A 23948-nucleotide genomic window follows, 5' to 3' on the forward strand; every position below is an offset into this window, starting at 1 on the left:
TTATTATTATTATTATTATTATTATTATTATTATTATTATTAATTACACAATAATACTGTACCATAAATTTTTGCATTTTTTAAGCAAAAGTAATGATAAATGTATTCATTAAATTCTTATGTATTTATAATATAAAAAGAGTTTATATATATATAATCATTCAATGATAATAATAATAATAAAATTATTAGAGATTATTTTACAAAAATTCAAAGTTAAAATTATTTGATATTTTTGTATTTAATATACTAAAAAAATATCCTATTTTAAAAAGCATATTTGTATTAAAAGAAAATATTTTAATTTAGATTTTAAAGCATCATTATTCGACTTGGTTTGGTAAAACTTTTTGAAGAGGTGCTTGTGCTTTTTAAAAGCTCAAGCTCCTCATTTTGTGTTTGGTAAATCAAAAAGATCATGTGCTTGTGCTTGTAGCTTTTAAAAGATTAGAGTACTTTTGAAAGCACCTAAGATAGAACTTTTTAAAGTTGGCTTGTGCTTTTTAAAATTTAAAAATCTAATATAACCTCATATGTTAACTAATTTTCAAATTTAATGCTTACATTTATGTCTATTATAGTATTTTTAAAATTTTAAAAGCTATTTTACCAAACACAATTGATGTTGCTTATGTTTATTAAAAGCTATTTTTTATTTAATTTACCAAACATAAATGCTACAACTTTTAAAAAGTAAAAGATTTACCAAACTAAGCCTTCATCTTGCTTGTTTCCAACGAAAAGAGTGTCTTAATATACCAATTTTATCGTCTACATACACAAAACTAAACTAATAATAATAGAGGTTGACATATAATAAAAGTATTTAGTTTTCTTAGAGACTAAAATATCCACTTCTAAAATTTACGAGACTCTAATTATTCAAAAAATAATAAAGAAATGCCCGTGTGCTGAAAATGTTGCGGAACAATGTGAGAAGAACAAATATTACAGTAGACAATATGATCAACAGTGATTTAAAAGTTGCACTCGGAAATTATTTTGGAAAAAAAAAATTCTTAAGGTAGCCACATATATTCTTTCCAAAGTTTGAAAATAAAAATTAGACAAAGATCTTGAAAACAAAACAAGGTAATCCCGACTCCCAAGTCATTGAAATCCTGAAAACCCGCAAGACCACAATTTTACAGGAAAATGGCATCTTAATGGTCAGAAAAGCATTACTAATTGCTCCAAGTCGCAACTCTAGATGGGGAACCAGATTTTACCAAAAGGAATCACTGATTTTTTTTTTTTTTTTTCAATTATCATTCTTTATCGGCTACCTTTCATCAAGCCCTGGCTAACCTAAGGTTTGTTTGGTAAGAAAACAATTATACAGGAATGGCTATCATTTACACAGCAAAAATGTATGAATCAAAATATGCTAAGATGGTTTCCCTGCTTCCTTTTTATACTAAAGTAATCATGAAAAATCTGAAACTAAGGAAAATTCAGCCTCCTTCAATTGGTTATATTAACCAAAGGAACTCAGAAATCTACAGACAAGTCAATAGCTGTATCAGCAGAGTTACCACCAACCAGCAAGAACAAAGGAAACCCAGCAACCTTTGCTTGTTCAATCATCGTCTGAATCTGAAAAAGAAAAAAAAAAAATTAAGAGATTCCCTTCAGCAAAGCAAAGTATAGAAGATGAGGTAATAAGTAAAAACAAGTGTACGCTGGAGACTCTTAAAGAAGAATTAGATTTGGTTGTAATAGTAATCATGCCTATCAAACAAAAGGCAATAAAGGGTTAATAATCTTTTCTTTAAAATTAACAATTACACATATTGATAGTAAAATAGTCACAGGTCTGGACAATCTCCGCCACATTTTCTCCAAGGTCTGGACAATTTAATACTGTTGGCATCCCTCAAAATAAAATAAAAAAATTTGCAGACATTATACACGGTAACTCTTTGGAATGTCTGCTATAGGCAAACTCATTTTCAAACTTCAAATTCTCATAACCTATTAATATATTATTTCAACAGAGGAAGAAGTATGAACATGAATGAAAATAGTGAGTGGGAGAAGAGATCCTAACAATGAACTGGTTCCTCAAAAACAAAAAATAATAATAACGTACTCAAGTCTGCATTGACGTAATATGCTTACCTGATCTAATATCCTCACCAACTTTTCCCCTATTTTTCAGCTGCCTATGGATCATTGCACATATTAGCATCCACCAGTATAGATGGAAGATGAGCAGCATAATGAGTAGTGTATTAAACAAGTAGTAAAGCATTGTGGGGAAAGCCTCTGCTAGGTTTAAGTGATCAATCAAGTCAATGCTGGAAATCCAATGATGAGAACAAACAAAAAAACAATTAAAAAGTGCCTCAAAAACCAAAATGAAGTTAAACAAATCACTAAAACACAAGATCAACCTTGTTGCTCTAATAACGCAAAAGGGAAAGATGATTAGCCGCAATATGAGCCATGAAAGTGCAAAGAATCCAAAGAACACGCTAGCACCAAATTCTCTTTCAGAATATTTGAAAACCTTGGCAGCTTCCATGAATACATCACTTGCATCATGAATGGCAAGTATTATGGAACCAACTCTGAAGAAACTGCAAGCACAATTGTAAGTCATTAGCATCTATCTTTTATTTATTTTTTTTGGGTTCTTCAAAATCTATCTATTTTGATGATTTGATGCTGATGCCATTTATGAAATTTTGATTATCTAAAACACTCAAACTAAACTACAGTCATTGAGCATTTACAGAAACTAGAATTCAAGTCACGTTTAATTATTAAGTATTGAAAATGAACTATGAACATTATGTAGGAGACAAATACAAAACACATTAGTGCGACAACGATGCGAAACACAGTTTTTTCTGATATCATTAATGAGAATCAAATGTGATCAACCAGATGAGATTTTTCATTCTAAAGAAAATAACAAAATAATAACTAAGTTCTACATCTATTACCTGTAGAAGAGGCAATGGTATATTATTCATATATAAGGTTAAGGTACTACCTTGTTACATACGAGCCTGCAATCAGCATAACGGTGATTACATGGTGAGAAAACATGACTGCAAAATCCTTCCTTCGAGTCTCCCAGGTGAGAATAGCAGCAATGCTGTAGATGTAGAACCCACATTGCAACATGTAGTAAAACTTTACAGGATTCCTGGAAAAGTAAATGAAACAGGAGGCAATACAACATTTAATATACCTTTTTCTATTAATAGAACTCAAATTTGAATAAATAGAATCTCCTCCAAAGTACAGTTATTATTTCTCCTCATGTGAGTTGGCTTCACATTATATATAACCAAATGGCAAACAACAGCCATCAGTAAAAGAAAACGAGAGGCTAAAATTAGTCTCAAAACTTATTAAATACTGTACAGTGTTATACTTGTGTACATTATCATAGGAATGCATCTATTGATTTCCAAAATTCTCATTTTCCTTTTTTGGTCATGTTCTCAGTTGTTTATCAAAACCTGGATATAAATTTATGTCGAGTTCCGAAAAATGACCAATTTTCAGTTTCTAGTAACTTCTTAAGCTCAAAATTCTCTCTTCCATACCATTGCAACATGTGAACACAGGTTTATGGATTATAAAATTCACTCTAGATCTGAACTGTTAAAACTGCAAAATGCTAAGAAAATCAATATGAAATGAAGAACATAAACGTAAACAATAAAGTCAAAAAGAAAAATGTATGTATTTCATTAAAATGGAAAAAAAAAAAATTTGCCGTAACAAGATATATGTAGTTATCATGCTACACAAATTACTTACTTCAGCTCATGATTTGGCCAATCGATGAAGTATAATTTTGTATTAGTAAACCAGGGTTCCTGATAGATGGATTTAAGAATGTATGCTTCAGCTGTAGCATAGTATATTAGCTTCCACATTGACTCTGAGCATTTTTCAATCTTTACTTGCATTTCCTTGGTAATCCTTGAAGGAGCCCCACCCCTTGTCAGCATCCTGATAGCCAACCTCTGTAATCAACAATTTTTTTATGAAATATGAATAAAGGAATATGGTATAAAAGTGGTATTATTATTCTAAAAATGCCTTTTCTGTGGGTCAATAAATGAATCAATGCAAACTTCATGAAACATGACAAAATTGAGATTATCTATAGCTTATGCCAAGAAAAAACTATTGCTTGATCATGCTACTTCATGATTTGCTTCACAAGACAGCAGATGAAGAAAACAATTAATTATTCTGACAATAATACTTTCTTAATAGGGATAGTCGTCTTCCAAAATCCATTACCCATAATCGTGCTTTGCTTTTTGCTTCCCTTTGTTGAATGGGAAAAGATTAGAAACTAAAGCCTACCAATAAAGCAAACTCCACGGTCGCTTCTACCGTAAGAAGAAAAGAAATGATACTAAAAGAAGAAAGAAATAAGGAACAAAAAGCACTCGCATTGATTCAACAACTTACACTCTAGGGTTCGTCATATATACATAACCTAATAATAATACCTCTTAAATGTCAAGATAATATGAATTATAAATACAAATGAAAAGAGCTAAACGGAATAAACAAAGTTAGAATTCAATAAATATGAGCTGCAATGCATTACGAAATTTTGCTATTCTAGCATTCTATGCGTCGATTAGAGCAATTGTGTTATCTTAAATACTCTCCATTTTTTTTCCCGATCCCGTGCATTAATTAACTCCATTTGACAGGTCAACATCAAAGATCCTTTGACTAAATAACCAACTAGAGATCAAACTTAACCACAAAACAACAACAATCCAGCATAACGAAACAAAGAGATTATGTGCAACATTTCGGAGCTGAAATCAAGAAGAACAAGCAGAATCCAAAACCAAAAGAACAAAAAAAATCCGAAGCTATAAAGAACAATCAGCGAAGAGAAAGAAATCTTACGCGAAAGACGAATCTGTCGAGCAAGAACCTGGCGATGAAAAATGTGAAAGAAAAGCAGATCGCGAGGGAGAAATCCGAAGTCTGTGGCGCGGCGGCATTGCTGGAAAGAAAGGAATCCATGGGAAGGGAATGGAGGTAGCTGAAAGAATTTCTGTTATTTTCAGAAGGAAGGTTGAATCGGTTGAGAGGCGAAGAGGAGCAGAGAGATCATGGCATCGAAAGGACGCAAAATGCAAATGATTTTATTTATATATGTGTGTGGTTTGTTGCGGAAGCAGAGATCTGGCGTTACCTGAAAATGAGGGTGGAAGCAGAAAACGTGAAGAGGAAGGGTGGGAAGAACGGAAGGTAAGGAGGGAGGGAAAGTGTGACGAGCAATAGAGAAGCAACAGAAACCGAAACAGAAATGGCGAGGGTTTGTATTGTTTGCTTTTTCCTTTTTTTTTTCCTTGTTTTTTTTCTTTTGTATTTGTATTTTTTTTGTTGACTGAAAGGTATTCTTTTGTATTTGTATTGATCTCCCATCCGAGTTCCGACCCCTCATCTTTGAAAAATCTCTTTTATTTTCGTTTCTGGTGGGACCCTTTTGTCAACACACACGTGGCAAAAGTATCTTAATTTTTTTTTATCCTTTTGAAAAAAAAAATCTTTTTTAATACTTAGAATATATGAAGTACTAGTACATACACTTTACTAAGTTGCTGTGTTTGCATATTGGACACATTTTAGATATGATTCTCATCGACACTTGTTCAATATACTGTGTTCAACTATATCATAATAAAAAATAAAAAATTCTTTTTCAAATACATTTGAACACACTTAAATACTATCATATGATAGTGTGTCTAACCTTATTTTTAGTATGTTTTTTTAATTAAATTTAAAAATAATATATATTATAATTTATTAAAATAAAAAATATTTTAAATAATTTATATAATAAAAAGAAAACACTAAAAACAGTTAAAAATTATTTTATATTTTAATATTAATAAAATATTAAAATATTATTGTAATTCATTTAAAAAATACTTTATATTATATGTATATGTTGTGTCTCTGTGTCGTATAAAATTTTAAAATTGTATAAAATTTTAAAATTTATATTTTTACCGCTATGAAAAAAATGTCCTTCTTTACCATTGAACTGTCATATTTCTTATTAAGATATATGCAAATTATAATATATATAAATATCTTTTATCAAATAGTTTACTTCTATTTAATTTATTTTAATTTTAGTTATAAACTTACGTGGTCTTAAATTAATTATATTTTTATTTAACAATAATTATAAACTCACTTATTTTTTTCTTTTCACAATTATATAATATCTATTAATATTATTTTTAATAAATACTTGTAGTATATAATAATATAATAGATATAAACTAATTAATAAATTATTAAAATTTGAAAATAATAGTTATTTTAATATAAAAAATAAAAATATTTATGATAGTGTAAAATTAACAAAATACTTATTGTTCCTATTCCATATTATTTTAGAATAGCTAGATATTCTTAAAATATTAGTGAAAATATGTATTTTAAATTTTAATTTTAAATTTTTTACTATTTCTTATTTTTTATTTATATTGGACCGGGTCAATCGGTTCAACCAATGACCTACCAGTTGAACTAATAACCCAGTGACCCAGTACAGTTCGATCACCGGTTCGGTTCTGAAAACTATGGTAGAGAATGTAGCACTCTTTAAAAGTTAACCTACTATAAAAAATTATCAAGTAAATTAAATTATTTATTATTGTTATTATTTTTTTATTGTCATGGGCTGAACAAACAAATTGACACAGACAAGCAAAACTAATCCCCTCATTCAAACACCAGAAAAGTTATCAGGAACTTGATAGAACTCTTCTATTACTCTGTTATTGCCGATGTGATGTCTTCAAACATCTTCAGGCGGTGCTTCCACTATCGTTCTGGACGGCGATAGATTTAGACATTCTTGAACCCACTCCCTTCTGCCTTTGCCATGAATGACTTTCTAAGCCCGAGAAATCGTTGCCATGGGAGAGGGAGATGCCTGTTTGTCGCTGCTGTTGGCTGTCTGACTCCAAATGCAAAACCGATTCTGGAGAAGAACCCTTATCTCCAAGAAAACGCCATGATTTTCAGATGACAACAATCATGACCAACCGACTCCATTAGACCTACACTAGCGACAAAGAGACACCTATTTTGATGTGTTGGAGTCTCTCTTTAGCTCCGCTATGATTTTCGGTGGAAGGCTTATGCTCCAAAACCTCTCCAATTCTCTCCCATTTATTATTAATTACACGGGCTATTATGAAAAGATAACTATTCAGTTCTTCTTTCTTTACAAAATTGGCAAATTCCATGTGCTTCGAGGCGAATAGAAAAGAGTATGTTTTCGGGTATGGGCCAGTCAAAACCCCTACCGGAAAGAAAAAAAATGTTACATAGGTTATTCTTAGGTTTTTACCGATTTATGCTACTCTCATGCTATTAGTATCGCATCTTCTTGTCTGCTGTCGCGACGTCGGTCTTTTGTTTTTCTCTGTCTCGTTGTTGAGTTTGGTGTGACTTTCTATATCATTCTCAAGTCCTGCTGTTGGTTTTTTTTTCTTCCATTGTTTTTTGACATGTTTATGATTTTAATTTTATTTTCATAATAATTATCTTTTTTATTGTTATTTTTTGGATTTTGCTTTCGATTTGTGCTTTGTTAAGTTGTAAAACTTTGTGCATAGTGTGTTCAACTTTGTTAGTATTTCCAATCACGAATTTGTAATCTATTAAAAGAAAACTCAAGTAGTGATTGAATAAACTAATACCTCTTGTAAGGTTAGGATTATAATGGTAGGAGTTCTTTGATAATCTATAATCTATAATCTGTAATCTATAATAAACAATTTTGTAGTAGTGTGATATTAGGAGCTATTCTTTTTTTATCATTTATTGATTATGGAATTTTAAATTGTAATTTTCTTTTGGTACGAGAGTGTGAATGTCTTGTTTAAACTGGTTTTTTGGTTGCTGAATTTTTTTTATGAAGCATTGTCAAGTTCAATTTAGTTTTATAATTTTTGTAAAAATTTTATATAATTTTTTTACAGGAACACAAGAATAACCGGGTAATTAAAGATTGAGGGCTTTTTTAGATTTGTTGTTTGAGTTGTAACAACTTTGTGATAGAGCGTGGTACAAATTTTTTGGTATGTACTATTGCAAATATATAATGTATTAAAATAGAATCGTAGTAATACCATAAACCAATACCTCTCGCAATTCTACGATTGTAATGCTAGGGTTTCTTCTATAATCTATAATTTATAATCAGGAATTTTGTAGTATTGTATTGACAGGACCTCTTATTTCTTTATCAATTATCAATTAATGGTTATGAAACTTTGAATGGTTGATTTTCTTGTGTTATGGGAGTGTTAAAACATGTATTTTGCTTGTTCAAAAATTGTATAAGGTTAATGTAAGATTGTCAAGTCTAATTCAGTTTTTATAATTTTTATAACATTTTTATACAATTTTTCTATAAACATAAAGCAACAACTAAGATTGAGGGCTTCTCCGATTTTCTGTTTGTTGAGTTGTTACAAATTTATGGCAAAACGTGTCCCAGCTTTTTTGGTATATGCATTCGCAAATTTCTAATCTTTTGAAAGAGAACCCATATAGTGATACAATAAGCTAATATCCCTTGTGATGCTAGGAGATCTTCTATAATATATAATCAGCAATTTTGTAGAATTGTGATGCTTGGAGCTCTTTTTTCTTTATCATTTATTGGTTATAAAATTTTAAATTGTGATTTTCTTTTGGTATGAGAATGTGAATATGTCTTGTTCAAACTGGTTTCTTGGTTGCTCAAATCTTTTTTATGAAGTTAACATTAGATTGTCAAGTTCAATTTAGTTTTATAATTTCTGCAAAAACTTGGTGCGCGAAATTGAACTCGCACAACTTCACCGTCAAGTGCACTGAGTCATCCAAGTAATACCTCAGGTGAGTGAGGGTTGATCTCAGGAGGATTGTTAGATTGAGCAAGCAATGGTTATCCTGTAGATCTTAGTCAGGCGAATAGAAAGATAGTGGTTGTTGTTGAATGCGCATAAACAAGAAAATAAAGAAAACAGTAAAGAATTAATGTAGAAACAATAATGAGAAAACATTTAAGGCTTTGGAGATACTTTATCTTTCTGGATTAATACTTCTTACAGACTACTTTAACAATGAATGATTCATTCTATGGCAAAGCTGTAAGTGATTAACTCCTGTCCTCTCAGTAAGTTAATCTCCTCTAATCCACATCAAACACCATTGTCAATGGTCATTCAATATGGACGAGGGTGAAGCTCACGCAATTCATTCTCCTTTGATCCTACTCAAAATGCCACAGACAAGGTCAGATCTTCGGGATCGAAGAATGAAGCCCAATGTTCTAAACTTAGCACCACAGAAACCTCATCACCCATAACTAACGAGATTATATGTCACATATCCCAATTAGCCTAGATAAATTATTGGTTTAGGAGATGTATTCTCAAGCTTTAGCTCAATACTATCGGAGTCAGAACTCGTAAAGAACTCATGTAGAACAAGGGGTCATACTTTCGTTCCACCTCAGATTCATTAGATAAAGAACGACAATACATCATAGAATAAAATCATACATATATTAAAATAGAAAAGTAATCATATTAATCCATAGGAATAAGCAGAGCTCCTAACCTTAACTTAGGAGGTTTAGTTGTTCATAATTTACAGAGAAAATAGATAAGATCTGTCTAATGGTGTAAACTTAATGATACTTAATCCTAAGTGATCTTCTCTTTAAATAGTAAATACTAACCCTAAGAATGCTAAATTTAAATTAAAAAGTACAAAGATAAGACTGCATAAGCTAGAGAAGTGCTAAAATCCACTTTGAGACCACTTTGGTTGAATGCTTCGTCCAAGCCTGGCGTTTAACTTGGAGAATGGGCATTGAACGCCAGTTAAGGGGTGAGTGCGCTGCTTTCCTACTCCCTTGGTGGTGTTGAACGCTAGGCTTTGATCCTTTGGTGGCGTTGAATGCCAGCTTTGGGCGTTCAACGCTGGGCTTGCTCCCTTTTGGATGTTGAACTCCAGATGTGAAAGTTCAACGCCAATTACGGGCAGTGATATAGAAGAGAAGTATAACTCGAGTTGTAGAGCTCCAAATGATGCGCTTCCAAAGGCGTTGAAACGTAGACATCCAGGGCTTTCCAAAAATATATAATTGTATGGGGTAGACATTAAGTTGAGCTTCAGAATCTGGCAATTTTCAGCCCCTGATCCCGGACGTTTTTGGCACTCACGTTTGCCAATAACGCCAGCCACTATGCCAGCAACCCTGTCCCCTTCAAAGGAGCATAACTTGAGTTACAGAGATCCAATTGAGGTGATTCCAGTTGCATTAGAAAGCTGACATTTAGAGCTTTCCAACGATATATAATAATCTATAGTGGGCATGAAATTGGAGCACAAACTAGAGGCATCTTTTAAGCCCCAAAATACCAACTGGGTAGCAAGTGTGACGTTAGCCACACTAACTTTAGCACTAACGCCACACTTGTAGCGTTAGTATGGCTAATGACAGCAACAATGCCAAGTCATCTTGGACCTCAATTTGATTCACTTCTCTCTTAAGTCCACTTTAAAGCTCAAGCAAGCAAGCCCACAAGTGTCAACCAATCAAGGCCACAAGAAGCATATAGAATAGAAATTTTCATTTCATTGTAATTTGATTTTAATTTCATTTTGTAATTTAGGAGAGCCTATATAAAGGCCTTAGCTTTTACTTTGAAGAGGACTAGAACAGAGAATTGAAGGAAGGGGGAGAGAGTAAAGACCAATTCGAACTTCTGTGAATTGGCACACTCCAAGGGGAGTGGGTCTTCGGACCCCTCCCCTCCTACACTCTTCTTCCTTTTCTCTTCTTTTCTTCCTTAGGAGTAGTTTAGTTTTCTTTGTACTTTTCATTTATGAATTTTGAAGTTTCAATTTTAGTTTCAATATTCATCTTTACTTTTCTGCACTTTCTTTCTTTTCATTTTCCAGAGCTATGAACAACTAAACCCCTTTCATTGGGTTAGGGAGCTCTGTTGTAATTTGATGGATCAATTTTAGTTTTCATTCTCCTTCTTCTATCTTTTCGCTTGATTTTACTAGAAAGCTTTCGATCTTCATCCAATTGGATAGTTATCTTGGAAAAGAAGCTATTCATACTTGGATCTTTTCTGAACCTTGAAAGAGGAATGAAGGGATCATGCTAGAAATGCTTTCTCATGCTGGACCAAATTGGGTGTGGATGGATATGTGACTATAATCCTTCCAACACTTGATTTGGGAAATGCATGTGGTATAATCAGTGACCATACTTCATCTCTTCTCATGAGCAATTGACCAAGGAATTGGCTATTGATCAAGATTTGAGAGATTGAATTACAAAGAATTGTAATTCGATCACTTAAGATTGCCAAGGAGATCAATGAATCCATTGATTGAGGAAGAGATGAAAATGAACTTGATCCGGAGAATGCAACATCTCCTGAGCCCAATGAACTCCCCATTTCTGATCTTACCCATTCTCTTTAATTTCTGCCATTTACTTTTATGAGCAATTACCCCATTCCCATTTAAGATTCTGCAATTTACTTTCTGCCATTTACATTCAGCTCTTTATTTCCAGCATTTACTGTTTCTGCCATTTACTTTTCTGCCATTTAATTTTCTGTAATTCTCAACTCAAATTCTGATTCGTTCAACTAGAACATTCCTCTAATTAAAGTTGCTTGATCAATCAATCTCTGTGGGATTCGACCTCACTCTATTGTGAGGTTTTACTTGACGACGAATTCGGTACATTTGCCGAAGAAAATTTGTTGTAAGACAAGCTTTCCGCATATCAAGTTTATGGCGCCGTTGCCGGGGATTAATTGTGATTAACAAACTACCGGTTGGTTGATTACCTAGATTAGACATTTTCTTTTTGTTTTGCTTTATTCATGTAATTGCTGTAGTTCTTTACTTTCTATGCCCTCTAACTATTTGTGTTAATGCCTCACCAAGAAGCCCCTGTTCGTGACAGCTCTGGCTCTTGGTGATTTTGTTATTAATACAATAGTTCTTTTACTCAACTTCTTTCCAAATAAAATTGGCATATGATCACATTCTATGTTTGGTATTGCCCTGCAAAAATCTGTTTTCAATCTTTCTGGATACTTGCATCAATTCCAAGAGAAAGTGTCACACTAAGTTTGGTGTGCCACTTATTTTTTCTATGCAATGTATCCAGTAACACCACTTGTTTGTACAATCATAATGCCTTTGCTTCTTTGGCATACAGTGTTATCCTTAATTTTTGCTTGCTTAACCGCATACATCACTTATAATTCAGTATGTAAGATGTTCATGACCCATCATAGACCCCACCACCACTGTTTTATTTGCTGCTTGAAGACAAGCAATTAGTCTAAATTGGTGTGGGAAGGGAGAAAAGTAGCAGAAAAAGGGCAACAACAATGAAGATGAACTACAAGGTGGTAAAGTTCCTTTTTCCTCTTACTTATTTCCAGTACATTCAATTGCATGATTGTCTTCTAATTTCTTTGTATGTATGTGTGCTTGCTCCTCATGAATAAGCATAGTTTGATTCTTGAATTACAATATGTGCTGTGACATTATGATTGCCATCTTGAATTTTTGTGGGTCCAAAGCAATGAAGTTTCATGATCATAAACAAACAAGGTCATTTAAGAAGAAGTTGACATGAGCATATAAGTATTGGGAAGCTAGCATGACTATTGTTGCTCAATTACATTTGAATTTATTTAATTGAAGTTTTCATCTAGGACATTTTATGAAATTTTTGAAATCATGAAAACCTTGAAAAAGTAATTGCAAATAAGTCAAGAAAAAAAAAGGAGAGAATGAGAAAGTTGAAGGCTCTGAGTACCAATGACAATTCAATTGTTAAGTGCTTGTGGTGTTTATGTATCAAGCAAAAAGCTTGAAAATAAAACATTTAGAGTCAAGGCTAGGCTCAAGTGCAAAAGCACTCCCTCAAAGCTCAAGGCTCTGAGCATCAATGATTAGAGAATCAAGAAGACAAGAAAACAAAATGAGCTAAAAGAGTCCTCTGATTAAATGCTTGTGGTGCTTATGTATCAAGTGGTAATACTTGAAAACAAAGCATTTAGAGTCGTAGCTTTCAAATCATGGTGCGAAGCTCCTGAGAAGATAAGATAAAAAGAGAATGACAAGCTTGTTCAAGGAAGAAACATATAGAAAAGATTTCATAAAATGAGCTAGATAGAGGCATCAATCATCTGAATTTCTTTTGTGATTGTTGCATCCATAGAAAGCTAGCTAACCATGAACATTACACTGCTACTCTTCTTACCTTGGATGTCAAACCTTATTGCATGATTCTCTTCTTGCTTGGGGACAAGAAAGCTTTAAGTTTGGTGTTGTGATGCCAGGGCATCATGGCCTATTTTTCTATGCTTTTTCAGTAGATTTTAATTCAGTTTTCATACAATTTTTGCTGATAAAGGAGCAAAAGCATGATAAATCTCTGCATGAAACAAAATCCCAAGCATAGGTGAATTTTAGTTAATATACATGGTAAATATGATGAAATAGATCACACTAAGTGAAAGTATGATTTTGAGCATTAGTAGCACACTTAGTATAGTAAAGTTTATCTTGTATGTTACTTTGATACACTTTGTTTGCTTGATTTCAGACCAAAAGAAGCAGAGAAGAGCCACGTTAGTGGCTACGTTAGCGCCACTAACGTGGCCATTAAAGTGGAAGGAAGGAAAGCTTGAAAAGCTAGTGAGAACGTTAACGCCACCAACGTTAGCAAAGGGCAAGAAGACCCACGTTAGCGACCCCGTTAGCTTCACTAACGTGGGCACTAACGTGGAAGAAAAGAGAAGCCCCAACGTTAGTGAGAAAGTTAATGGCATTAACTTTGAAGAAGAAAAGGGAAACGCCAACGTTAATGGTAAAGGTGAGTGCCACTAACGTTTACGAAAGCTAGAAGACTCACGTTAGCTTCCACGTTAGTTACATTAACGTGGGGACTAACGTCGAAGGAAAGGGAAATGCCAATGTTAGTGGAAAAGGTGAGTGCCACTAACGTTGGCGAAGCAAAGGAAGACCCACGTTAATGGCCACGTTAGTGTAGTTAACGTGGACATTAACATGCTAGTGATTAGCCATGATTTTCATTGTTGCCTTAGTTACATGTTGCAGCTGTCATGTATCTAAGCCACTTATTCTCTTATGCTTTATCACTTGCATGATTATTGTTTCTTGGTGCTTCTTTACGTTTAATTTTGCCACCTTTCCCTCTTTTCTAGGATGGTTATCAAGAAAGACAAAGGAAAGGCATCCAAGAAGGCACCCTCACGGTCCACTAGCAAAGCACAACAAGCACCTAGAGCCAAGTCCCTCCTCAATAAGACAAGGAGCGTTGCTAACATTGATGTTTTGGAAAAGGACAACCCGGCAAGGGACCCGAACAAGTTCCCCAACCGCTGTTGCGAACTTGCCTACCTCTTGACAAAAAAAGGAACTATCATGCGGAGCCTCTTCTAGCCCCTCCGGCTCATGTCATTCCACTTGTGATGCCCCGCATCGAGCGGCGGCAATGGGAGTTCCTATTGAGGAAGCCACGAGAAGCAAACTTGTCCTAGGTGGTAGAATTTTATACCAATTACCACTCCTTATCCCTTGCATCAGTATTTGTGCATCGAAGACAAGTTTTCGTCACAGAGGAGGCCATTCAAAGTGTGCTTAAGACCAGACCGCTAGCAGATGGAATTGATGCATATCAAGAGATTTTTTCGACACGATGCGAATATGAGTTTGATTGGGATGCCGTCCTCAGGGTCATTGCCATACCTGAATCATTCTGGATTCGAGGAAGGATGAGGCCCCGGCCCAAGGGCGTTACCGCACGTTTTCTCACCAGGGAAGCCCAAGCATGGGCCCAAATTCTAGCCCATTATGTGCTCCCAAGCACCCATGGCTCATCTATCACTACCGAGTTAGCCTTGTTGGTTTGGTGTGTCCTCACAGAGAGATCGGTGCATATTCCCCGTCTCATTCGCCAAGCTATGGCCTGCATCCACGCTAAGAGAAACTTACCCTTTCCCGCTCTAGTGACCGACTTAGTTGCCGTAGCCGGTGTCCCCCGAGAGACCAAGGATCGAAGGGCCATGATCCCGATAGACGGCAATGTTATTCCAAACGGGAGATATCTTTACCCTCCAGCGGACACCGAGGATCTGAACTTAGCCATCCCCATGAGCATTCCTACCACCTTAACCGCACCACCAAAATCATCCATGCAATGCATAGAGGACCTCCACAAGAAGCTCGATCGTTATGAGCGGTGCAACCAACGCCGATACACTTTTGTCAAGAAGCTTCTAAGTTGCCTAGCACCACCTATGGAGGAACCAGAAATTTTCACGTCTACCGGCACCGACAATGAAGACAGCGATAATGGAGAAGAGGATGGACACTCGGAAGCCGATCAACCACTACGTCTCACTCAAGGCACAAAGGACCGTGCTAACTTCTAAGTGTGGAGTGGTCGGTCGGCCGACCGGTCTTCATAAGTAACACCCGAATAAATTTTGAATCTCTTTTTGTTAATTAGAATAGATTGCATGATTAGGTTTCTCATTTTTTGACATCCTTTGCATGTTAGTTATCTCTTAATAAGTCCACTTGGTTAGAATAATGACTTCTTTCCTAGGAAGCTAGAACTTTAGGGCAACCCTACCAATTTCGAAAAATTTTTTATGCTAAGCTTGTTTGAAGAATGCAATTTGGAACATTGATTTTGAGCCAAGAATACAAGCAAGTGAGTCTTGAGCCTAATTGCGTGGCTACATCTTCTAGCCACTTACTTTCCTTCTTGTGTGCATTGTTCTCTCTCTATGATTGTGATCCTTAATTTGTTTGACTCTATATGTCCTTTGTTACATGTATGAATGCATGTACATGATTGAGGCCATCAATTCACTTAGCTACTTACCCAAATGACCTTACCTTATAACAACCTTTGCAACCAATTTTGAGCCTAGGCTTAACCCACTTATTCTTAATTTTAGCATATCACAAGCCAAGAAGCGGAAAACCATGAATGTCCCTATTTGAATCCTTGAATAGCTTAGGCTAGAGTGTGTGTGTCATTTAAGTGTGGGAAACGGGAGGGGAACATTGGTTGAGGTAAGAGCATGTTGTTATTTTTGTTAAAAATATTGGAAAGTGGATACATACTCATGTGTTGATTAAATGTATAGACCATATGCATTGATCTTCTTGTATATAGTTGAAAAAAAAATGAGAAAAAATAAAATAAAATAAAATAAAATAAAAAGAGAAAAGAAAAGAAAAGAATATATATATATATATATATATATATATATATATATATATATATATATATATATATATATATATAGAAAAAGAAAGAAAAAAAAAAGAGAAGCAATAAAAGGGGACAAAATGCCCCAAAGTATGACCTAAAGACAAATCAATGCATATGTATAATGATCAAAAGTAAATGCATGAGTATGTGAAAGAGTGAGGAATGGGTAGCTAGGTTAGTACATAATTGTATAGGATGTTATATAGGTTAGGTGGGAAGCTCAAGTTAATCAAAGGATTCAATTTTTAGCCTACTTAGCCAAATATATAACCCTACCTTAACCCTAACCCCATTACAACCTAAGGAAAGACCTCATGATATATGTATGCATGCATAGAACAATTGTTGATTGTTAGAGGAAGAACAAATTTTGGAAGAGCATGAAGTAGGGGAGGATTGAGTGATCAACCCTATACACCGAGCGGATAGAGTGCAAACACTTCCGGTGAGGGGTTCGAAGCTCGATTCCTTGTTCCCGGCTCTCGCGAGCTTTCTTCATGCAAGCTATGCATATTTCACTTTGATGACTAAAATTGGTAGAGTTCATACATTGCCCATCATCTTGCCCTATGTGCATACACATATGTATTCTAGGAAGATCGAATTGCTCTTGACCAAGTAGATAGTAGCATACACTCTAGTTGCGTTCATGTAGGTAAATTGCATCCCATAAGTCTCACTCTCTTGTGATCCTTTGATCTTTTGCTTTTCTTTAGCATGAAGACATGCTATACTTTAAGTGTGGAGAGGTTGATAAACCCCGTTTTTAGGGTTTATCATGTATAGATTTTTAGGGTTTTATCAATAATCTTCCACACTTACTCATATAAAACTGCATGATTTTGTGTTCCTTTCCCCACTTTGCCTCATAGATGAAAACATGCTTCTTTTTCATCAAAATTGATATATTGTAATCCTCCTCTATTACCATTCAATGCCATGATCCGTTTGTTAAGTGGTTTCAGAAGTTATAGGGCAAAAATGGCTAAGAGGAGTGAAGGAAGCATGCATGAATGGAAGGATCATGGAATAAAGTAGAATTTTGGAATTTGGGCATGGGCGTGCACGGGCACCGTGTGCGTACGCACGGATGTGTATCCCCAGAGCCGACTAGATGGAGCCGAGATGAGAAGCCGGCACGTCTACATGGCTAGGCCATAATTCCTTTGACACGCGCGTGCACTGCACTCCTACGCGTAGGTCGTGAAAAACCCCAGGTGCACGTACGCGTACTGTGCGCGTACCCGCCGATGGGTGCACGTGATTTTTTTAAGAGGAAAACGTGACCAGTGATTTTAAGGAATCCCAGGCCCTGTTTTGGGGCAGAATTTTGGAGGGAAAAACTTAAGAAGATCAAGGATTAAGAGGGTTGGGACAATTAGTCATAATTCTAGATATTTTGGGTAGTTAGTTACATTTTGCTTTTAGAGAGAGAAACTCCAACTTCTCTCTAGGATATCACTTTCTCCATTGAAATTCTCCTTAGATTTCTTGGTGAGATCCATTGCTAATTCACTTTTGCTTTGGTACAAGTTGTAGATCTACTCTTCTTCTATTCTCAATTAGTGTTGTTTTGATTCAATCTCTTGGATCTGGATTTATGACTTTGTTATTTTGAATTTTGGTTAATGAATTGAGGAATTTCATTCAATTGCTTGATTGTTAAGGATTGCTTGGATTAGATACCTTTAATTCAATTCTTTTCTCTCAATTACATCATGTCTTCTATGATTGCCTACCAATTGTTTGTGATAATGACAACTCTAGCTATGGAGTAGATTTCTCTTACTTGGCTTAGGGGTGGAGTTATTGGAGACAATTGAGTAGTGGATATCAATTATTGATGAGGAATTGAAAATTGCCAATTGACTTGGAGTGCACTAAAGCTAGACTTCCCTAGGGTGAGACTAGGACTTGTGACTCAAGTTAGTTACTCTCACTTGACTTTCCTCCATTGTTAGGGGGTTAACTAAGTGAAGCAATAATCAACTCTTATCACAATTGAAGGAATCTATAATGATGGAACTTCCAATACTTACCTTTAGCCAAGGCTTTTATCTCAATTAATTGTTGTTTACTTTGGTTAGCTTGAATTCTTGCACCAACTCTCAAAACCACAAAAGACTTCCTAATCAATGATGTGCATTCTAAGGCATTCCTAGGGAGAATGACCCGGGATCAATACTCTCGGTCATAGATTTTAGAATTATTTCATGTGATATTTGTGTGTTGGTTAGACTATACTCACGATTGGATTCATTGCTAATTTCTAACCGGCATAAGAATATTACATCCATCAACACTCCATGCTTGCACATTCCAATAATTCGGGAGAAAGCCATACAAGTCCCTTCAACTCTAAGCATGCAAGCTCCTGAGAAGAAAAATCTAAATGCACCGCCCACATTTGAATTGAAGCCTTCCTCCCCCCTCCCAACACTTGAATATGATTTCCTTGGTCTTAGTGAATTAGAGAGTTGTATGGGAGTTGCTTTTTAGTGGGTATTATTTTTCTCCTCATGTCCACTAAAGTCATTTCTATTAACCAACTGGAAGAAGAGGAAGAAATTCAAGAACCAACCGTCAAGCTAGTGACGTTAAAGAAGCGCTTGTTGGGAGGCAACCCCACATTTGGTATTTTCTTTTCATTCTCTTTTTTTGTTTTGCTTAAGATTGTGTATGTGTTCATGGATTAAGTTTGGTGTGCTACACCAAATTTGCATCCCACTGGGTACTTGGCCTAGTTTCACATAGATTGTATCACACTAAGTTTGGTGTCCTCATACCAAGTTTGGTATTGCCACAATCACCATGCAACACATTAGCAGTCTAGCTATTTTATACTATTTTAGTTTTCCTTGAGTTTTGTTTTAATTTGATTAATTTATTTTGAATAAGGCCTCTGCATTGGTTGATTTCCTTTCAATTGCTAGTCCTATTTACTCTTATCTCCATAACCATTATTTCTCTTTCTTTGTTGCTTGAGGACAAACAACCAGTCTAAGTTTGGTGTTGGAAGCTATGCTCTATATAGCTTAAAAGGGGATAAAGAAGAAGATGATGAAGAGAAAGGCAGAAAGAGCTAAGGTTGTTTCCTTCCTTTTTAATTATATGCATGTGTGTTCTTCCTTTTAGATAAGCATAGTCTAGTTTTGAATTGTAACATATTGCCTTTACATCATAACAATCATCTTGAAATTTGTGAGTCAAAGCAATTAAGCATCATGATCATCAATAAATAGGGTAATTAAAGAAGAAACCAGCATGAGCATATGAGTATTGGAAGGCTAGCATGACTATTTTTGCTCAAACACATTTGAATTTTGTTTGATTGAAATTTTTATCCATAACACTTTATAAAATATTTGAAAATTTGAAAACCTTGAAGAAGCTTGTCAATGAATGATCAAGTAAAGAAAAAAAAAGAAGAGAAAGGGGAAAATGAGAAAGTTGAAGGCTCTAAGTACCAAGGACAACTCATTAGTCAAGTATTTGTGGTGTTTATGTATCAAGCAAAAAGCTTGAAAACAAAACACTTAGAGTTAAGACTATACTCAAGTGCAAAGCACCCCCTCAAAACTCAAGGCTCTGAGCATCAATGATTAGAGAGTAAAGAAAAGAAACAAAAGTAAAGCTTAAAGAGTTCTCTAGTTATATGCTTGTGGTGCTTATGTATCAGGTGGTAATACTTGAAAACAAAGCATTTAGAGTCGAAGCTATAAAAACAAATGGTACAAAGCATCCAAGAAGCTAAGAAAAGAAACAAATAAAAAGCTTGTTCCAAGGAAGGAATATAAGAAAAGATTCCATAAAGTGATTGATAAACCACTATTTTATGGTTTATCTTGTGCTCAATTGAGTGGTTTTACCAAGTCTTTGCACACTTATTCATACAATTTGCATGATATTACAATTCCTTCCTAGTTTTGTTCTATAATTGAAAACTTGCTTCCTAAGCCTTTAAATTGTATATTTTTAATCCTTCTTTATACCATTCGATGTCGTGATCTGTGCGTTAAGTGCTTTCAGGCTTTATAGGGCAGGAATGGCTTAGAGGATGGAGAGGAAGCTTGCAAAAATGGAAGAAGCACAAGGAATAAAGGAGACAACCAGCGAGAAGCGACGCGCACGGATGGCTCACGCGTGCGCGTGAATTGGAGTTTTGTATGGCGACGCGTGCGCGTACCTGACGCGTACGCGTGATATGCAAAGATGATCAGCGACGCGTACGCGTGACTGACGCGTACGCGTGACAAGGACTATCGCCAAACGACGTGCACGCGTGACCTACGCGTACGCGTGATATGCGCTACTTGCAGAAATCGCAGAAAACACTGGGGGAAATTTTGGGCTGAGTTTGGACCCAGTTTTCGGCCCAGAAACGCAAACTAAAGCCAAGGGACAAGAAGAGACTCAACACACATTGAATCATTAATTCATTCAAACATTCATTCACATAATTTTAGGTTTTAGATGTAGTTTTTCTAGAGAGAGGCTCTCTCCTCTCTCTAGGTTTTAGGATTTCTCTTAGTTTTAGGTTTATTTCTTCTCAATTCCAGGTTCAATGTTCCTTTAATTTAGTTTCTCTTCTACTTTTAATTGTTCTAGCATTCTAGTTTATTTATTTCTCTTGTTGATTCTCTTCTTTTCCAATTTGGTTTATGAACTCCATGTTAGATTTGATTTCTTTATTTAATGCAATTTGAGGTATTTCATATTTATGATTTTAATTTAGCTTTTTACATTCTTAGCTTGAATTGATTAATTGGATACACTTGAGTTATCATACTCCTTTGTTGATTGATAATTGAGAGTTGCTAATTGAGTAGAATTCCACTAACTCTAGTCTTTCCTTGGGAGTTGACTAGGACTTGGGGATTCATATTGATTTATTCACTTGACTTTCCTTCATAGTTAAAGGATAACTAGTGGTAGCAACAGACAATTCTCATCATAATTAATAAGGATAACTAGGATAGGACGTCCAGTTTTCATACCTTGCCAAGAGTCTTTTCTTAGCTATTAGTTTAATTTCTTGCCATTTTATTTCCTTGATCCTTATTTCAAAAAACCCAAAAATATACAATTTCATAATCAATTATAAGTACACCTCCCTGCAATTCCTTGAGAGACGACCCGGGGTTTAAATACTTCAGTTTATTTTTATTGGGTTTGCTTTAGTGACAAACAAGTTTTTGTACGAAAGGATTCTTTGTTGGTTTAGAAACTATACTAGCAACGAGAACTTATTTGTGAATTCTTTACTAGCAAAAAATCCATTCGTCAAAATGGCGCCGGTGCCGGGGAGTTGCAAACGTGTGCCTTATTATTGGTTATTGTAAATATTTGTTTTTTCATTTCTTTTTTAGTGTTTCTAGTTTTAGGAGTTTATTTTATTTAATTTTTATTAGTTTTTATTTTTATTTGCTACTAAGAATTCTCACCCCTTCGGCTATGAGTTTAGTTCAAATTATGTTGCAGGCAATGGACGCTATAATGAGAACATGCATCAAGGTCGAAATAATCAAAGATGGGAGGAGCCACGAGGATTTGATCAACCCTTTCGGCAACAACCTCCTCCAAGGTGCCATGGGCAACGACCATTCTACGATGCATCCCAAGACAATAGTTATCGTGGACCCTTTCGTGACAACCAACCTCCACCAAATTACTCTGGTCAAGAGCCATTCCAGGATACGTACGAAGATGACGGATATGGTGGATCCCCTTGTAGTTACCAACAAGCCCCACCATATGCTTATGAACCATCTCCTCAACATAACTTTGAATAACCACACTCACAAGTCACCTACAACCATTTACCTCCATATGACCCTACTCCTTACCCACCATACCAAGAGCCTTACGAGCCATACTTCCAAAAACCACCACGTCAATATACACCATCTCCATATCCTTATCAAGATGATCCACCTTCCTATCATGAACCCCTTCTCCCAACAAATGAACCCTCCTATCCATCCCAACCTCCGTTGGATAACAACACACTTATCTCTAATCTCATTAGTTTCACCTCTAAACTCCAATATCTTATATCCCGCAGGAACCAACCCTCTACCCCTAATATTCAACCCTCAAGCTTTAGTGCGCCACCACCCTCCGTACAAGAATACCCATATCCATCAAGCCAAGAACAACATGATCCCAATGATGCTACTGACCCAGAACAAGAGAGAATGGATCGGTTTCGTGAATTCATATTTCAAAAGAAGCTAGAGGAGGCCCTAAAGGTGAAGGTAGTAGAGACCCTTGAGGAAAGTTGTCATGAAGAGGAAGACATCAAGGAGGAGTATGATTTTGTACTAGGGCAAGTGGAGAAAGCTAAAATTATTAAAGCAGAGGAAGTGGTTGAAGACTTAGGAGATGCGGAACCTCCTTGGGAAAGTCCAGTCATAGAGCCTCATTCCAAGGTGTTTGATGTTGATGTTGAGGAGGGTGTACAACCTCCGAGGCATATCATGGTTGAAGACTTTGCAGAGGTTAATCAAGAGATGGAGATTAAAGAAGAAGAGATTGAATTAAAAGAAAGCTACCAAGAGGAAGAGGTTGAAATTGAGGAAGCTTGCAAAGAGGTGGAAGTTGTCAAGGAAGAGCTCAAGGGAATGGAGCTGGAAATCACCTTGCAAAAGTTGCTGGAGACCTCTCCCCCAAAGCCATCACCATCCATTTCTTCATTCATGTGGGTAAATCTTTCATCTCTAAGCTTAATTAGCCCACTTGAATATGCTTTACTTGAGACGGATGGGCAACTTAGAGCTCTTTGTGGCTATAAGAGTAAGAGCGAGATGGTTAGTGGTAAGAGTTGTCATGCAAGGTTCAATATAGTTGCATGCTCCAAATTGAAGTACAAGGGTTGGTATAATTCTCAATTGAATGGGTCTAGGAAGTTGTTTGGATGTCTCTGTGGGAATTCCAATTGCTCACCACCCAAGTGGAAAAATGATGAGTGATGACAAGTCATCTTATGCTAGTTTTACAAGCATTTTTCATTAAGTTTCATTAGGTTTTATGCACTTTCTTGCACAGTAAGTAAGTAGTTAGAGTGGATTTTCATGATTATGTTGAATCAATCAAACATCATTTATTTTACCTAAAATTATAGGTTTTATGCTAGAATTTAATGATTTTATAAATGATGCAAAGATCTAGGGAATTTGGTGGGACTTTGATTAGTTGTTTGGTTGCTTGTAGGTGAAGAAATGATGAAGAAAGGAAAGAACCAGGACAGCGTTGCATTACCAAACGTGGCGTTCATTAAGGCAATGCTAGGCAAGGAAACCAGCACACCAAGGCTCAACAAAAGCCAACGTTCAAGCAAGTGAACGCCACGTTCACCTTAGTGAACATTTTAGGGCACTCAATCATGAGGCACGCACCAAGGAAGGGTTGTGATGACTTGCATCATCTACCATTTCTTCTTGTATAAAAAGGATCATAAAAGGGCATAATCTCATTAGATCATTACAATTCATGCATTATTTGATGAACATTATAGTACATTGCTTTGAAATGAGTTTGTGCTGAATTTCAGGTGAAATAGACA

The 23948-nt window shown here is 35.4% G+C and overlaps 1 protein-coding gene across 1 annotated transcript; it reads right to left on the minus strand.

Moving 5' to 3' along the window:
- Positions 1-1223: 1223 nt before the first annotated feature.
- On the minus strand, positions 1224-5436 carry LOC112784253 (ceramide synthase LOH2). Its single transcript, XM_025827409.3, has 6 exons — positions 4903-5436; positions 3781-3989; positions 3002-3157; positions 2397-2582; positions 2122-2300; positions 1224-1596 (listed from the first exon to the last, which is right to left on the minus strand). Exons 1-6 carry the CDS (start codon positions 5020-5022, stop codon positions 1580-1582), a joined length of 867 nt encoding a protein of 288 aa, XP_025683194.1. The 5' UTR covers positions 5023-5436; the 3' UTR covers positions 1224-1579.
- Between the last annotated feature and the right edge of the window lie 18512 nt (positions 5437-23948).

This window comes from Arachis hypogaea, chromosome 20, assembly GCF_003086295.3.
Source record: "Arachis hypogaea cultivar Tifrunner chromosome 20, arahy.Tifrunner.gnm2.J5K5, whole genome shotgun sequence".
Classification (NCBI taxonomy): Eukaryota; Viridiplantae; Streptophyta; class Magnoliopsida; order Fabales; family Fabaceae; genus Arachis; species Arachis hypogaea.

Bases quoted from the DNA above. Each gene is read 5' to 3' on its own strand.
- LOC112784253 (XM_025827409.3), bottom strand. From the start codon at position 5,022: ATGGATTCCTTTCTTTCCAGCAATGCCGCCGCGCCACAGACTTCGGAT. The intron at 3,158-3,780 runs GTAAGTAATTTG...TTACTTTTCCAG, and splicing joins TGGCCAAATCATGAGCTGAA to GAATCCTGTAAAGTTTTACT. The intron at 2,583-3,001 runs GTAGTACCTTAA...TTGTGCTTGCAG, and splicing joins GCAGGCTCGTATGTAACAAG to TTTCTTCAGAGTTGGTTCCA.